Genomic DNA, 18478 nt, shown 5'->3' on the forward strand with positions numbered 1-18478 from the left:
TATGGTAAGGGGCGTAACATTTCCGTCACACGCTTGAGGTATTCGGCCAATCACAACGCACTGGATAGCTGGCCAATCAGAGCACACCTCGCTTTTCAGACCAATGAGCTTTGAAAAAATCGACTAGGCGGGGCATAGAGGAGAAACAATAATGTACAGTATGTGGAAAATAATGTGGTTTTTTTTTTACTTTAAACCGCATAAACACATTTCATTACACCAAATACACAAAATAATGTTCTTTTTAGCAACATCATATGACCCCTTTAAATAATTGTTCTATATTGGATATTTTAATAATTTCTTATTTAATAAAACAATTATTTAAAAAATATATCAGAATTTGTTGAAGCCTGCAGTATATGTCAGTGTAAATTGGAATAATAATAATTTGAATAATAGTTAAAATAATAATAATCTATTAAAACAGTTTCCTTTAGAATTTTCAATTAAAATTCTTGAAATTTCACTGAATCTCTACTGCAGACTGTACGGTCTGGTCCGAAATATCATAACCCACATCCATGAATGTAGGTTTTATTGGACTTTTATGGAATTTCTGATAAATGTCATCATTAGCGGCCTCATAAATTCTTCACCGTTCTTTTACTGAGCAGGAGGTGTGAAGGCTATTTATGGAATTCAGCATCTTAAAATCCTACTCATGTGAACCCTGACTCTTTGATGACAATATAATTGATTTATTCAGGGCTTATTTTTTAACTTAATTATGGTAATATTCAAATGATAATGGTTCACTTGCTAAATTTAGCATGAAAGCATCAGCCTAGCTGAAATGTATGAGGTTTGACAGTTCTTATGCCCCATTTTCTATACTGAGTTGCCTACTGGCTTCTTTCCTCCAAAGACCTGCACATCCCTCTTGCATGTTTTACTTTAATGAAGGCATGGATGTATCGTTCCAGCATTTGAAGGTGGTCGATGTTGTGATATATTACATTGGCCACTAGGTCTGTTACTACACACATTCTTCATGAATCGTGCACCCTTTTATCCTCAACAGACGGTTGATAGGTCAAGGTCAACGGCCGATCATGTACAATACCATTTAGAGCATCAGCCACATTATAGTGAGTCTATATTTATTTCACCTAGCTGTGGAAGCACGTTAGGCGGTCACACCAGGGGGTTGCAATTCCCCTGTAAAAGTCACACTGACCAGATTAATGCAGCACCATCAAGACCCCCATTAATCACCTCCGAGCCACAGCTCTACCTCCACCTGTTAGCCGTGCCACCCCCTACATAGAGAAACCTGCATGATGGATCTTAATGACCCTTACTGGTGTTGTGTAAAGGATGAGTTTTACAGCCACTTTTTATGGTAATCTCTTTTATTATAGTTTTCGTTTCATTAGCATATTGGGTTATTTATGTATAAGGGGAACCCGTAGTAGTCTGCCAGGTATCTGGGTCCTTTTCACACAGTGCAGTTTGCTAATGAGGATTTTTGCTGTGATGGAGGCTCAACTGTTTGACAGGGTCTAAGAACCTCTGATTCGTGAGGAGCATTAAGCTCCATGCAGACCGTATTGCAGGCGTGATCTTCTTTATTAACATGAAATTAAACATCACGGCTATTTATTCCTTCTGAATAGGAACCCCAAAGTCACCATATAATTACAGTAAAACCAACCCTTTTTAATAGCTCTTCAATAGCTCTTACCTAAAAATGAAAATCTTTTACTCATCCTTGAGTTGTTTCAAACCTGTATGGCTTTTGTTCTTCCGTGGAGCACAAAATGAAGTCAGTTTGAGCATAGCTTGATTAATCATAACTTAAACACTTAATAAAACACCCAAAAGTGTCAGCAAAAATGTGTTATAATGATTTTTGGTAGAAAAAAAGGTATTTAAGCATGTTTTAACAGTAAAATCTTAGTAAAATCAATTTTAAAAATGATTTCTAGTGTGCCATCCAGCACTTTGAATTCCAGTCCAGTTGGTGGCGGAAGTGCTTCTTCTGGTGATCAGTGCTCCAATATAAAAAATATGGCTTGTAAAATGGGTTGTTAAAGATGCTTTAAGTTGACTTTAAAATTCACCATTAAAAAGAGTTATTTTTAAGAATTATGTGTTTGGTTTTCCAAAAAAAAAAAAAAAAGAAGGTGATTTTTGGTAGAAAAAAAGGTATTTAAGCATGTTTTAACAGTAAAATCTTAGTAAAATCAATTTTAAAAATGATTTCTAGTGTGCCATCCAGCACTTTGAATTCCAGTCCAGTTGGTGGCGGAAGTGCTTCTTCTGGTGATCAGTGCTCCAATATAAAAAATATGGCTTGTAAAATGGGTTGTTAAAGATGCTTTAAGTTGACTTTAAAATTCACCATTAAAAAGAGTTGTTTTTAAGAATTATGTGTTTGGTTTTCCAAAAAAAAAAAAAAAAAGAAGGTGCTTGGAACAATTTGACGTATTAAGTTATATACAACTTCTCCTACGTAACCTATCTGGGTGTTTTTCTTCTGCCGTGCAACTCTTTAACTTTAAGAAAATCCAAATCCGTATTTATCTCAACCCTCTACTTCAAATGTAATCAAGGAAACGTTTTCTCATTCTGCATCAAGGAGACACATCATCTGAGGTCACCTCTCCGTGATTCAATCTCTTGCAACCTACCCTTGATCTTTTTTTACATGGGAAATGGCATATTAATTAGATGCCAGGGAAATGGGATTTTAATGCCGTCATAAAAGAGAAAACAAATAAGCCAGGGTGAAATCGGCAGTATTTATTCAGTCACTGTGCAGCACTGTGTCTGTTGATAGGGGAAAGGAAATTACACTTGGGAGGGAACCAGACTTGGGGATATGCATCAGTAAAGCTCGTTACTGTGATTGTTTGCTGTTAATCAGTTTAGGGGTCACTTTTGGAGGCTGAAATGTTTCTTTCACTGGCTGTTGAAGAAAGACATTGTGGTAATTCTGTAAGGAAGACAACCAGTGAGGGGAAAAGCCGTGGGGAATCATTTGTCACCTTTGCTTTAGTGGCCAAACACTTGCTGTGTCCTTGGAAAAAGGGGAAATGTGATTTCTCCTGGGACTCTTGTGGTGTTCCTTGTCTACAGTCTGATCCCAAAAGGATGTCAAGCCCCACTGCAACTCGTATGACCCAAAACGCTACTTTTTTGTCTTCTACATCCTTCTAATTGGCTAAAGTCAAAGTTTCATCTGGTCTGAAAGTCATATCAGAAACGAGGTGCTTTAAAGGGGTCATATGATGCTGCTAAAAAGAACAGTATTTGGTGGTTCGCTTTTACAACGAAGCACACAGCGTCTTTACGACATTGTGGTGGAAACAACAAAACTACAGCGAGAATAAAAGTTACGCCTTCTTTCTTTGCGTGAACGTGTTTATGCGGTTTAAGGTTCAAAAAACACATTCTTTTCCACATACTGTACATTATTGTTTCTCCTCTATGCCCCGCCTTTCTGAAACGCGTCGATTTTTACAAAGCTCATCGGTCTGAAAAAGCGAGGTGTGTTGTGATTGGCCGAATACCTCAAGCGTGTGACGGAAATGTTACGGCCCTTGCCATATTGTGATGATGCCCTGTCAGGCCGGAGCAATCATTCAAAAACATGAAAACCCATTATAAACGAGGCATTCGTTGCATCCAGTGGGGACATAATTATGGATTATAATGACTTGTACTGTCTTTTTACGCGTTGCGTTGCATAAGACCATAACATAAAACCATGTCTGCATTTGTGTTGGATTTGAGACTTTAGTCTTTGCAACTTTACAGATCTTCTTTATGCACCAAGAGCTTGTAACACTCCAAAGAGAAAGGAAAAATTGAAATTGCATCATATGACCCCTTTAATATGTGCACCACAAGATTTTTTTTATATCAGAAAGATCAGGGCTATGCATGGCAGCGGAACATGTATCATCCATTTTAATTGATTCTTCAGCAAAACAGTTTATGTAGAAGCGTTGATAAATACGGCGGATATTTCAAGAGTATTCCCAGAGGACTTAACCGGGCAAGAGGTCGCCGGTGGTGTAAAGCCTCTCTCTAGGGGATGCTGAAAGATTAGATAGTCTTACCGCGAGGCTCAGATGGATGCGTTCAATAAAAGAGGTGGCAGCTTTGTGGATAGCTGGTGGCTTGGAAACTAGATGCTGCCCTTTTGGCATAAAATGTAGGGTGCTTATGCAGGAGACTGGTCAAATCCCAACTGCAACTTCTGTTGATCCTGTTCCTCCTTGCTTTCTTTATCAATCTCTGTCATACTCTCTACTTTTGGTCCCAGTAAAATTCATTTTGGCTTTTAGATTCATGCAAGGTCTTTTGTAGTCGGCCATCTTGTTGAATTAAAAGACACGCAGAGAACAAGTGAAGGAGATACAACTGCTCTTTTGCAACATGCTTTCTTTTCAAGAGCAGGAAAAGCACAGGCAGCTGTCCAAACCAGGATTCGTCGCACTTTAGATAGGAACCCCTTTTCCACTGTCTGGGCATCATGCCAGCTTGACAAGATGGCATGCTTTGGTCCTGTCTTCCCTAATCAGAAGTTTTAGTTGCGCTGCCAGAACCAGTGGAGTATATTGGAAGTCCCATGGGAAGTAAGGTTTCCCCCAAGAGCTTTTGAGGGTGTACATTGACTCTTTACGTGTCAGAAGGCCTGGCTCACCCCCATCACACCCCTCAATGTCTCCTCGATTTTGTTGATCCTGTTAATGAGCCTTAATGGATTCATAAATCATTGCAACTGAAAGGCTCGTTTTGCCATACACCAGGAGTGTCAAACTTAGTTCCTGGAAGGTCACTGTCCTGCAGAGTTTAGCTCCAACCCTAATTAAACTCACCTGAACAAGTTAATCAAGGTCTTCAGGATTACTAGAAGCTTCCAGGCAGGTGTTTTGGAGATGGTTCGAGCTACACTGCCGGAAAGTGTCCCTCAAGAGCGGAGTTTGACACACGTGTCGTACCCCATTGCACGAAATCAGAAATCCAAAATGGACACATTAACCCTTCTCACTCCACTTTTTACCCAGCTTATGCCCCCTTTACGTCCCAGTGAACCTGCACACCAATATCCAGCAAAACCTTTTACCTTACTGTCCCCGTCAGCACTTTTTATAAATTGTCCTTTTGTTTATGTCCATCTGCCACGGTACGAGACTTCATTCCCTGTCATCCTTCACTACGCCGTTGAATTGAGCCGCATTGGGTTGGGCTCCTGGTGCACCGTAGTGTCTAATCAAAGAAGTAATGTGATGGAAGCACCCCTGACGCTGACAGTTCCTATATCGAAAGCAGTCACTCATTCATGGGTTGTAGCCCGACGTCAGCATCTACATGATGGACGCCAACCTTTACTAAGGTTAAGCTCCTGTTCTTTAATGACATTGTGTCAATATTAGTGGTTTGTTGGGGTTTCTGGGAATGTTTGGTCAGTCTCAGATTAAGATACTCACTCAAATTTCTATCAGTGTTTTTGAAGAGGATCAATAGGAAGCTTGAAGGTCAGTCTGGCGCAGAAAGATGAGGAGATTTATTGCAATATTCATATGCATTGGTTTATATTAGAGGTCAAAGTGGTAAGTTGGACAAAGGTCAACTAATATCATATTTGAACTTGGAACATTTAACATAGAGACCCAGTTAATGCAGATTTTTACATGATGGAGTCCCCTGTAAACAATTAATTATTTGGGCTTAAATTTAGTGACATTGCTACATAAGCTGTTTGCTTTTTATTTCATAGTAGTTTCTTCCTTGTGATGCATTCAAACTCTCTCGTCTTCTCTTGTTTTTCGCAGCTCAAGGGCAGCATGCAGAACCTGAGCATCCATATAAGTCATGATGCCAATGAGTAAGTGCCTCTCTCTTACTTTGACTGCTGTATTGACGTTGACCTCTGACCTCTCCCCACATTTCCATGGATTCTGGTTACTTGTATTATTTTTATGGATAGTGATCCCTTTGGCATTTTAAATGATGTTTCTGTTCTCTTAATATTTTCAAGACATTTTGAACAATAATTCAGCCATCAAATCTTGATGAAAATGAGTTGTATTGAATTGTTTTTTAATAAAAATGGGAAGGAGGATTGCGATGCAGTAAAGTTTAATAAAAAAGTAATTAATTCACCTTACTTGACCATTTATTTTTGTATAATTATGCCATTAAAAATCCTGAATTTCCATCAGGGTTTTTGTAGTTTGGATCTTATATTTAGTGTTTCTTTTTATTTTATTTTTAAATTTAGTTTAGTTTTTTGTTTGTACTTTGAACTTCTCTTGGCATTATAAATTTCATTGTTATAAGTGCTATGAGCCAACATAATAATACTGCAGAAAACAAGTATCTTTAAAAGTCTTTGCTATACTTTTCGTTCTTGTTTGGTTCCTTATGTACAGTATCATTGCACCGTACCCCACAGAGCACATTAAACGATTAAATGGGAGTGCTTAAACGGCAAATATGCAAGTAACAGAAACACCTAAAGGAAACGCCTGTGTCACGCAAGTGTTTGACACTATTCTGGGTCCGTCAGTGGCTGGCCAGAATTCATTATCGTATACAGAAACCCCTGGAGGATATGAAAGAAGCAGAAAGTCCCTCAGATGAGAAGAGTGGCATTTCGTGTTGAAATGTCACTGCCGCACATCCTGTATGTCATTTACTGAATGGAGGGCTACCCGGAATGAACAATGAATTCACATTATTGCTGGTTTTATCATCTGTTGATGGGTACTTGCATCGGAGACTAAGTGTGTCTGGGCTAATTTGAGTTAGAATTGTGTTGTTTCTAAATGTAACAGTGTTATAAAGAGATAGTAGGATGTCTGTTTACCCTCATGATGTTTCAAACCTGAAAGACTTACTTTCTTCTGTGGAACACAATAAAGATATTTTGAAGTATGTGCTAGTTGCTCTTTTCCATACAGTTAGAATGAATGGCTACTGAAGCTCTCAAGCTTCTAAAAGGACCGTATCACCACAAGAGGAACAAGTATATGTTGAACTATTCTGCTGTGCTGAAAATCCTTTACCTAATTTGGTATTCCTGGTGAAAAATGACCAGCCTTTTAAAAATTGTATTTAAATCATTTATTATGCTACATACCTTGTTACATTTGTGGTGTTCAATCTTTTTGTGACTTTTAATTTGAGGCCTACAGCCAGTTGGTTCCAAAAAAAAGAAGTACAAAAACTGTGCTAATTAAAAGAAAACAAGTTGACAAAGTTGAATCCAAGATTTGGTGATAATATTGCTTAATGAGAGATTTATAAGCATTTTTTGTAGGCTGGTCATTTTTGACTGGAAACATGGGGGTGATGTTATACCATGTGTGAGCAAAGTCACCAAGTTTTAGTCCAGTGTGATTACATTAGCATTTTCAAGAAAAATAAAAAATCCTTTCTGGTCAAAATGACTGGAACACAACATGAGGACTAAAGCTTTTTTCATTCGTGTTAAACAGAAGATTAAAGGTCATAATGGTTTTAAACAACATGAGGGTGGGTATATGATGACCGCTTTACCATATGTTCCCAAGACAGTCATCTTTTATTAAACAAACATTTCTGTGCTTCCCACTGAAACCCCAAATGTTCAATCCATACGCAAGCATCTGCTGTTTTAATGCCATCACCTCATTTCACAGTTTCAATCCTTGCAGAGCGTTACCCAGGCTTGGCTAATACTACTTGGAGAAGCCTCAGATGGGAGTTATCTTGCTGACCTTCCACCAAAAGCCACAAGGATGTGATTAAAAACCACTTATGACGGGCCTCACTTGTATTTCTCTATCACTGCCTGTGATAGACAAACATACCAGTACGGACTATCACAGGAACCGGAGTGCCGAAAAGGGATCCCCCGTGTCTCTAAGGAGGCCAAGAGCGCTCGCGGCTAGACTGACAGCCGCCACTGTGATTGTACGTCGCTCTCAGGCGTCGAGAAATAGCCTTGGGTGTCCATGCAGACCAAGCTGAAGGGCCGTTCTTCAGATATGTACTTCTGATGCCAATGTACCAGATGTCAGTCACACTTCTAGGTGTTGAAAGAAATCTCAAGCTTATCCAATAGAAGCTCTCTAATTTCCCAGAGGACAGTTTCCATGTGGGTTGTAGCTGAAGAAGCTTGTTCAAGACCAGTCAAAAGTGAAGACCCGACTGGAGTTTCACACAGACCACGGACCGATTCAAAGATCCTTCATGTGCTATAATTAGAGGCTGAATAGACCCTCATTAATGAGTAGACTTGAATAAATGACGAAATTACGAGGGTGGCAGCAGCTCTCTTGTGGCCAGTGACCTAAAGCCCTCGCTCAGTTCCCAGAAATTCTCTCCGGCTCAATGTCGCTCCGTGAAGCCTAAAGATTGTAGACGGATAGTTAGTTCTTGATAGCTTCAGTACTCCGTATATATATTATATACATTACCGTTCAACAGTTTAGTTAGTTATGTTACGTGGAGTAATTTAACCCCACAGGTTAAGGAAACTTTTTTTATTCTGAACTATTTTGGCTGTTATGGAGCAGTAAAATGAAATGTCTTCAGCACACACATTATTCTTTACTCTTTACTGGTCCAGCAGGTGCTCTATGTTCATTGTGTGTCTCTGTCTTGGATGATAATTGAGACTGACCTACCTGTTCAGTGATGTATGGCTCCTGGCGCTACAGGTGTATGTATTGCCCAGCGAGAAGATAGCGACGCTGGCCTTAATTACCCAAGTGTGCTTCGTACCAAGACTGAGCTTGTTCTTCTTGTGCCTTATTTAGAAAACCAGACAGCATGAAGCAGAAAAACGCCTTCCCTCCTAATTTCATCCACTCTCTGGACTCCACTCACATGATGCTGACATCACTGCATTGTTACAGGTGATGAGCTGACTCTTTTGCGGACATCCCACACTCTTTTAACACCGAGTTAATATGTTTTTAGACTCTGGGCCTGAACATTACAGCAGGTTGCTTAACACCAAACCACCTATCATATTCTAAACGGTGGTTACCTCATTAAATATTCATGAGTTCTGTACAGTCTCCGAATTTTTCATGCGCTGTATTTTTTCAAAATGAAAATTGTAGTGCCAGCAAACATAAGAAATTAAGAGACTGCATTGTTTGTTTCTGCTTCTTCAGTCAGTATTATATCTCATACACATGCAAATAATACATGAAGGGTGTGAAACAGAAAACCAAGAGTTCGTTTATCAAGTATTAAGAATAGAGAGCGACCAATATAACCTTATTTTTATGACATATATGATACAGATTATATTTTGTTTTTAAGTGTCTTTGTTTAATATGCAGAACTTATTTTAATGATTTTTATTTCTTTTTGACACCATAATAACTACACGATCGATATTAACATTGATTATTATTAGTAGTAGTAGTAATAAAATAGTAATAAATTATTTGAATACAAATATTTTTATTATAAAGTCATAAATAAATTGTAATGCATATATTTAATAATACATCTTATACCATACATTATATTTGAAATATTCATTAATATTAATAATATCAGTAATAGTGTTAATATTGTATAGTAGTAAATTATTTATAATGCATGCTTTTATTATTAATAATATAATATTAATAACTATTCATTGTTTTTATTATCAGTAGTAATATTTGTATTAATGTTGATAACAATAAATTACTCCAGATATTTAATATTTATAATAATAATAATAAATATTATATTCATATAATAATATCAACATATCAATGTTCATTATTAAAAATAATATGTAATATTTATTCATGTAAAACACAAATAATAATAATTATTAATTGTAATGTAATACTATTTTACAAATAATAATACATTTTATAATATTAATAATTTATATGAACAACAATATTCATTATTTTTGTTATTATTTGTTGGTGGTGTTTTTGTTTGAAGTGTGGTATGTACAAGTACATCTTCCTGTTTTCTTGAAACATGCAGGGCTGGTCTGACGTTTGTGTCCGTCCATGACTGTTATTGGACCCATGCTGTGACGGTGGACACCATGAACAGGGTGTGTAAGGAACAGAGTGTTCACTGCCGAATGTTTGTTCGAGACCAGTCAAAAGTGAAGACCCGACTGGAGTTTCACACAGACCACGGACCGATTCAAAGATCCTTCATGTGCTCTAATTAGAGGCTGAATAGACCCTCATTAATGAGTAGACTTGAATAAATGACGAAATTACGAGGGTGGCAGCAGCTCTCTTGTGGCCAGTGACCTAAAGCCCTCGCTCAGTTCCCAGAAATTCTCTCCGGCTCAATGTCGCTCCGTGAAGCCTAAAGATTGTAGACGGATAGTTAGTTCTTGATAGCTTCAGTACTCCGTATATATATTATATACATTACCGTTCAACAGTTTAGTTAGTTATGTTACGTGGAGTAATTTAACCCCACAGGTTAAGGAAACTTTTTTTATTCTGAACTATTTTGGCTGTTATGGAGCAGTAAAATGAAATGTCTTCAGCACACACATTATTCTTTACTCTTTACTGGTCCAGCAGGTGCTCTATGTTCATTGTGTGTCTCTGTCTTGGATGATAATTGAGACTGACCTACCTGTTCAGTGATGTATGGCTCCTGGCGCTACAGGTGTATGTATTGCCCAGCGAGAAGATAGCGACGCTGGCCTTAATTACCCAAGTGTGCTTCGTACCAAGACTGAGCTTGTTCTTCTTGTGCCTTATTTAGAAAACCAGACAGCATGAAGCAGAAAAACGCCTTCCCTCCTAATTTCATCCACTCTCTGGACTCCACTCACATGATGCTGACATCACTGCATTGTTACAGGTGATGAGCTGACTCTTTTGCGGACATCCCACACTCTTTTAACACCGAGTTAATATGTTTTTAGACTCTGGGCCTGAACATTACAGCAGGTTGCTTAACACCAAACCACCTATCATATTCTAAACGGTGGTTACCTCATTAAATATTCATGAGTTCTGTACAGTCTCCGAATTTTTCATGCGCTGTATTTTTTCAAAATGAAAATTGTAGTGCCAGCAAACATAAGAAATTAAGAGACTGCATTGTTTGTTTCTGCTTCTTCAGTCAGTATTATATCTCATACACATGCAAATAATACATGAAGGGTGTGAAACAGAAAACCAAGAGTTCGTTTATCAAGTATTAAGAATAGAGAGCGACCAATATAACCTTATTTTTATGACATATATGATACAGATTATATTTTGTTTTTAAGTGTCTTTGTTTAATATGCAGAACTTATTTTAATGATTTTTATTTCTTTTTGACACCATAATAACTACACGATCGATATTAACATTGATTATTATTAGTAGTAGTAGTAATAAAATAGTAATAAATTATTTGAATACAAATATTTTTATTATAAAGTCATAAATAAATTGTAATGCATATATTTAATAATACATCTTATACCATACATTATATTTGAAATATTCATTAATATTAATAATATCAGTAATAGTGTTAATATTGTATAGTAGTAAATTATTTATAATGCATGCTTTTATTATTAATAATATAATATTAATAACTATTCATTGTTTTTATTATCAGTAGTAATATTTGTATTAATGTTGATAACAATAAATTACTCCAGATATTTAATATTTATAATAATAATAATAAATATTATATTCATATAATAATATCAACATATCAATGTTCATTATTAAAAATAATATGTAATATTTATTCATGTAAAACACAAATAATAATAATTATTAATTGTAATGTAATACTATTTTACAAATAATAATACATTTTATAATATTAATAATTTATATGAACAACAATATTCATTATTTTTGTTATTATTTGTTGGTGGTGTTTTTGTTTGAAGTGTGGTATGTACAAGTACATCTTCCTGTTTTCTTGAAACATGCAGGGCTGGTCTGACGTTTGTGTCCGTCCATGACTGTTATTGGACCCATGCTGTGACGGTGGACACCATGAACAGGGTGTGTAAGGAACAGAGTGTTCACTGCCGAATGTTTTTCAATGCATATTCTTTCAACAGGAATGACTAAGCGGCCCTACCATGTCAGCTTAACGGCCAGATGTTTGCATGCTGAGTTCACCATATGTTCAATAACCAACCCTGTCAGCATGGGTTATTTCAGTATTGAACGGCCATACCACTCATCCTCTCAACTGAAGAAATTTTTGGAAAGCTGTCATTAACTTATCTTCAAATATAAAAAAAAATAAGTAAAAAGCTTGTTTACTTTAGCTTTTTGTTTTATTGGCCTCAGCTGATTCCTTTCAAAGATCTGTTTTAGAACCAGATTTTCTCTTCCAGTGATAACCGAAAGGAATAATTCACCCAAAAATGAAAGCTATGTCGTCATTTATTCACCATTGTGTTGTTTCACTGGCTTTACTTACTTTACAGTCACCTTCATTAGATAAGTTTAACCTCCATGTGACACTTGCGATGAACTTCTGAAGCTTAATAACTCCATCTATTCCCTTAAACCGTATTCAGCTGTTTGAATTGAGACCCTTTTTGGACTTTTATCTTTTCCCATCCTTCTCTCCTTCTGTGAGTGGTCTATTGTCTGCGAGTCTTTCCCTGACATGCTTTGTGACCACAGATTCCTCTTAAAATGGGAAAGTTCAAACAGGAGAGAGGTGAAACGTCTGAGAGAAAGGGGAAGGCGAGAGGGAGATAGCATTGAAGCTGGCGCATTAGTGTGCATAATGATTGACTGAGTGCTCTGTGTCGCTCCTCAGGTGTGTCGTGAGCAGTTTGTGGCTCTGCACAGTCAGCCCATTCTAGAGGAGCTGTCCGGGTTTCTTCTGAAGAAATATTGCAGCAGGCCTCCGTAAGTCCTTTACACATTGCTGGTTTTTAACTACTCGATGGTAGTAGCTACTAAACGGCTAATTACTGGGGATGCACTGAATTACAGTATTCTCCTGTTTATGGTCAATAACCAATAAAAGGCTGATATTATAACTCTATAATGAAAACTGATACAATCTAAAAACTAAAATAAACAGTTTGTATTTAGAATGAAATATCAGATATCGGCTGATAATCATTTTCCCATTCAGGCCAATAACCGATAAATGGCTGATATTATAAACCTATGGTACTTTCTTTGTAAAAGAATGAATGAATCAATCAATCAATGAATGAATCAAAGAATGAATGAATCAATCAATCAATTAAATGGAAATTATTTACACTGTAAAAAACTAAAATATAGGAATAGGCAGAAACCATTAAATATCCAATATCAGTTGATACTGTTTTTTTTTTATATATATATATATATATATATATATATAAAGTATGTAACTAATAAATGGTAACTGCTGGAGTAATGAAATTGAAATTGATATACCAATAATTACATTATCTTCTTGTTTATGGCCAATAATGGATAAATGGCCGATATTATACATCTACTCTCCTTAAAGAAAATTGATACACTAAAAACAAAAACAAAAAAAATTTATACAAATAGTTTTTATTTTGAATGAAACATCAAATATTGGCAAATAAACAATAATTTTTACATTAAGGCAGATAACTGATCAGTGGCTGGTATTATACATTTATTTAAAAAAAAGAGAAAATTTACATTTAAAAACTAAAATAGTTTGTATTTAGAATTAAATATCAGTCAATAAATAATCATTTTCACAGTAAGGCCAGTAACCGATAAATGTCTGATATTATCAATCTTCTCTGCTTTTGTTTACAAAGGAAGAAAATTATTCACTAAAAACTAAAATAAATAGTTATTGTATGCTACAAGTTCATTTAAAATCACAATTAAATGTCCAATTTTGGCCAATAAATATTCAATATAGGCTACTAGGGATGAACTAATATTAAAATTCTGGTTGTTGTAGCTGATAACTGATTTAATACACTAATAAAAACTAAAAGAAATAGTTTGTGTGCTTAAAACAAATATGGTATTCAAACAAATACCAAAAATCAGCAGCAAATATTTCAAAGCATAATTTTTGAAAGTTTTGTATAGAATTGTCATGTTCATGTCTTGTCATTTATCTGATGCTTTGTCATGATGTGGAGTCCAGTTTTCACTCTCACAGGGTTATATCTAAGCCAAAGAAGTTTGAAGAGTACTATAAGATGGCACAGCTTTTGGCCAGCGTTCCTCAAACAGGTGAGTTAAACCCTGAGCACCGCAGCCGTCGCTTTCAGACACACAGACCAGCGGCTCGGCCTCATCCCATTGACAGCTTGTCAGGTTTCAGGCATCTTTTTACTGTTGCGTAACGACGCACCGTCTCGCAGAACCGCACATGTGATTTTATGTTCATCAGCGAGATAGACTTCATTAAACTGATGACAATTAATTCTGTCAACTGGTTAATCTGTTTACGTAACACGGGCCGGAGGGAAACACACTGGACAACATGGGCACATTTACAGCAGAATCACACACATCTGGCACATCAAAACGCTGATTCAGCAGAGACAATATTGAGGGGGTGCTTTTACAACGTGTTTAAAAGCTCAGCGTCAATAAAGACGAGCAATAAGATGATTCATTCACCATGTAACAGTGTTACGCACTGATTTTATTTCTGTAATATTATTTCTATAGTTTTGGTCCTGATACATAAGCGTGCTACTGGAGTCACGCTCCGTATTCTTCCAGGACTCCTCCTTATTTTCACTAATGAAATTGTCTCCCTGAGGAGTGTGTGTCCGCCCATGTGTGTCCCATAGGCCTGATTTCCTCTGCGCTGTTCTTCAGAACAAGGTGACGTCTTGTGCCTTTGTGCACAAGCAAGCAGACCACCCACAACTGTTTGCACGAGTCAGTCGCCCCTGAACTGCCTGAGTGTTTTATCTATATTAATACCTCCTGTGGGATTCATTTCATGTTTTCAAGTACAAATTAAATTGATTAGTTGAATGGATTGATTAAATAGAGTGGCATTGTGTTGTTTAATATGCTACAATTTTCAGTATTTATTGATTTCAGGTTCTACATTTACTTAATTAATTACAGTTGCTTATGTGCACAACATCACTTCTTCGTGAATCTTGTGAAAACCTGTCAAAAAATGTCTGGGTCATAGTTTTGTTTTATTTTAAGAAAAAAAATCAAGAAACATGATCTACTAGATTCAGCCTAGGCAATTCGTTAACTTAAATCTACTAGTTCTACTAATGCTTATGTGAAATCCAACTCATTGAATTACCTGTTTGTCTTCATGAGCCGTTCCGCTTATTTTCTAATGAACGTTAACTTCGCTTGAGGCTGAGGCAGGGGAGTTGCAATCGGAGCTGAAGCCAGAAGACGACGAAAACATAGTAAATACAGCGAATTGCTTGAGGTAGAAGACGTGTTTTGTTTGTAAATGTTTCATTATATTACTAGTGTTACCTCCTTTGTTCACTATTACACTACTGCATATATTGCAATTTGCATCTGACACTGGTGTCGCTTAGTTTGGTAACGTAAGCCCACACTTGAAAGTTTCAACTTTGCCGCCATAACTGTTTGTCTGCACACCGCACATGCGCATGGATATCACACGTACGTCGAGCAAACGTCGGCCATGGAAAATGACAAGCAGCAGCTTCTAATTCGCCATTAACACCGAAGCATACGGAGATAAAACAGCGCAAGTATTGATAACAGTATCGTTTGTCCTGTAGCTTATCGGTAGTCCGGTATTGACCCAATTACATACCGGTTCTCGGTATCCATCCCTAGTTTCAATGTTACATATTCCATCCTAAAAGACCGTAATCAAGTAATTTCTCTCTTGTAGGTGATTTTGACCTGGAAAAGGTGAAAGAATCAGTGTATTTCTTCAGCTGAAGAGCGTATCGTGCGCTGACGGACAGCTTTCATCAGGAGGCTGAGAGCCCTCCACAGACCTCATCAAAACAAGTGTGCGTGACTGAGACCGGATTGGTCGATCTGGTAGATAAGTGAGTGTACGTGAGAGAATGTTTGTGTGTGTGTGTGTGTGTGTGTGTGTCTGTCTTGTCATATTATCATAAAGTCATCACGTAAGCACTGAAGCAGAGTTCTGGCGGAGGCGAACAGCAGGAGTCGCCCTTGTGTGCGGGTGCGAGAGCGTGGAAGCGTTCATGCGATCTCCTCTCGGTATGGAGCGAGAACGCTCTCTCGGCGGGGCTCTGATCTGCTCCTTCACTCCTGAGTGCTAACGCGGGGCTGATTAACCACATGATTCTGGCTCTCATCGATTTCAAGGCAGCCCCGTCTGAAAGGCCCTCTCTGACATTTCCACTTGGACATGATTTACTCCCAGCATCTCACCGCAGCTGGCGGCTCTCGCATTCACAGCCAGTGAAGAAACGTGAGGATGTTTATGATAATAGATCAGAGCACCTTTAGGAGTATTTTGGGAAAACTTTGGATGACGTGTGACTTTGTGGCCATGTGGCGTCCTTTTTTTAAGGACTCGAGAGCACTTAAATGACTGTTTTATAATCAAAGACGTCTTGATCCGTTGGGTGCTTGTCGGGGAATGTACACATGGCATTCAGTGAGAAATAAAGTCGATATTTTTGCACTCTGGGTCTGCGAAAGGTTAATTGTTATTGAAATTTCAAGACCCAATAAATTGCTTCAGCAGCTTTCTTTCTGTTTTTTGGATTTTTAAAACATTTTATTACAAAGGGCAATACGAAACAAAACCAATCCAATGTAAGGCTACACTTGATTACACAAGAGTTGACGTCAACAGACCTGCTCATTTCCTGACATCTCGAACAACCTCTGCGTGGGAAGTTGCCCTTACAATAATAATAGCTCATGGGCTTAGAGCTATTTGCCGCCACATAATGTTTTAAGTAACTTAGCGCCAATGTTTCCTCAATTTACGGACGAAAGAAATTCAATTTTACCCGAGTTGAGTTTGCAGTGTGATCAGATAAACATGTCTTTCTACAGCACAATAACCAGTTTAATGTGATTCACAAGCCAGTGACTCTTATGAAGTAAATAAAACACTCAGAAGACAAACTCTGGTTAGATCATTTAAACCTAATCCTAAACTGAATAAATAATTAAATCTGTCAGTGTTACAGAATTATCTGATTTGCTGATTCATTGAACCGTCAGTCAATTCTTGCTTTGCTCGAAATGAAGCAAGAAATGTTTCCTGTGCTTAGTTAAGTTTGCAGTGTGATTCAGATAAACACGTCTTTCTACAGCACAACCACCAGTGTAATGTAATTTTACGAACAAGTGACTCTTATAAATTGATTGTTTTAATGAATTGCTAAAAAAGATTCGTACACTGTTTAAATCATTTAAACAGAATCTTTCACTGAACCACAAGTAATATCCACGATTCACGTTTTTCTACAGCACAACCACCAGTATAATGTGATCCATAATTCACTCAAAAGTATTCACGAAAACCTTTTTGAACCATTTAAACTCTTAGCGGAAAAATCCTTAAAGGGGTCATATGAGGCTGCTAAAAAGAACATTATTTTGTGTATTTGGACCCCTTTAAAAAATTTAAAATCCTTAGCTGAATGAATCACTGTCAGAGTAGTAATGAAACATCCTATTCTCTGATTCACTGAACCGCAAATCATTTCTTGCTTTACTTGAAATGAAGCAAGAACTGCTTAACCGAGTTGAGTTTGACTCTTATGAACTGATTCGTTTTAATGAATCACTCAAAAAGAACACTCTGTATGAAGTCCCTGCTAATCAGAGTTGAATTTGCATTGTAATTCAGATAAACATCTTCTACAGCACAACCACCAGTGTGATATGCTTCACAAACAAGTGACTCTTATGAACTGATTCTTTTGGTGAATCACTCAAAACTGTTTGAATCATTTAAACAGAATCCTTAGCTGAATGAATTGCTGAAACCATCAGTACCGAATCACCAAAGTCACTGAACCACAAGTCATTTCTTGTTTTTTCAGCTAAAGATTCTCATCATTATCCAGATTTCATTGCAAAAGAAGCTCTCGAATCAAGTGATTGGATGAAACTCTCCACTTAATGATTCATAAGGTGGTTCAAACTCTAGCAACAGTCTGAGAAGGCACTTTTACAATCATTTATGTTCATCAATTTGCTAAACCATGTTCTACTGCATATAAATTGATGAATGAATGCATTTTTATGAAACGGGTATTTGCATTGATTAGAAGAACCACGTTTTGAAATTACCTTCTAAATGTCATATTTCTGTTGCCACATTTTTATGCTTGCCATCATGTCCAACAGCATCCTACAATAAAATCCAAGTGTTTTGCTTTATTAGGTAGCTGTAATGGGGCTAAAATAGACAATTTCCCATTGTAAGACACACATGGATGGACATGAGATGAGCAGATATCTTTTAGCTCAATGACTGAAGTGGCTATCTCAGCAGTTATGACTAAAATAGAGAAATAAGCCAGCTGGGCTTAGATGCAGTCATTTAGATGAATCCATTATTATTTGCCAGTTGATATGGTTACTTATTCTGCTCCGTATGT

The 18478-nt window shown here is 37.0% G+C and overlaps 1 protein-coding gene across 1 annotated transcript in view; it reads left to right on the forward strand.

The window, feature by feature from the left end:
- LOC107719647 (DNA-directed RNA polymerase, mitochondrial-like) overlaps positions 1 to 17079 on the forward strand; it is a 52929-nt gene extending 35850 nt beyond the window's left edge. Inside the window, exons 14-19 of the mRNA XM_016527132.1 lie at positions 5790 to 5842; positions 8763 to 8861; positions 9949 to 10021; positions 12733 to 12824; positions 14071 to 14144; positions 15769 to 17079. Of these exons, the coding sequence (XP_016382618.1) occupies positions 5790 to 5842; positions 8763 to 8861; positions 9949 to 10021; positions 12733 to 12824; positions 14071 to 14144; positions 15769 to 15818 (441 nt within the window). The 3' untranslated portion in view covers positions 15819 to 17079. The remainder of the gene's footprint in view (positions 1 to 5789; positions 5843 to 8762; positions 8862 to 9948; positions 10022 to 12732; positions 12825 to 14070; positions 14145 to 15768) is intronic.
- Positions 17080 to 18478: the final 1399 nt, after the last annotated feature.

The sequence above is a fragment of the Sinocyclocheilus rhinocerous genome, unplaced genomic scaffold (genome assembly GCF_001515625.1).
Source record: "Sinocyclocheilus rhinocerous isolate Xijiao unplaced genomic scaffold, SAMN03320098_v1.1 scaffold1294, whole genome shotgun sequence".
NCBI lineage: Eukaryota > Metazoa > Chordata > Actinopteri > Cypriniformes > Cyprinidae > Sinocyclocheilus > Sinocyclocheilus rhinocerous.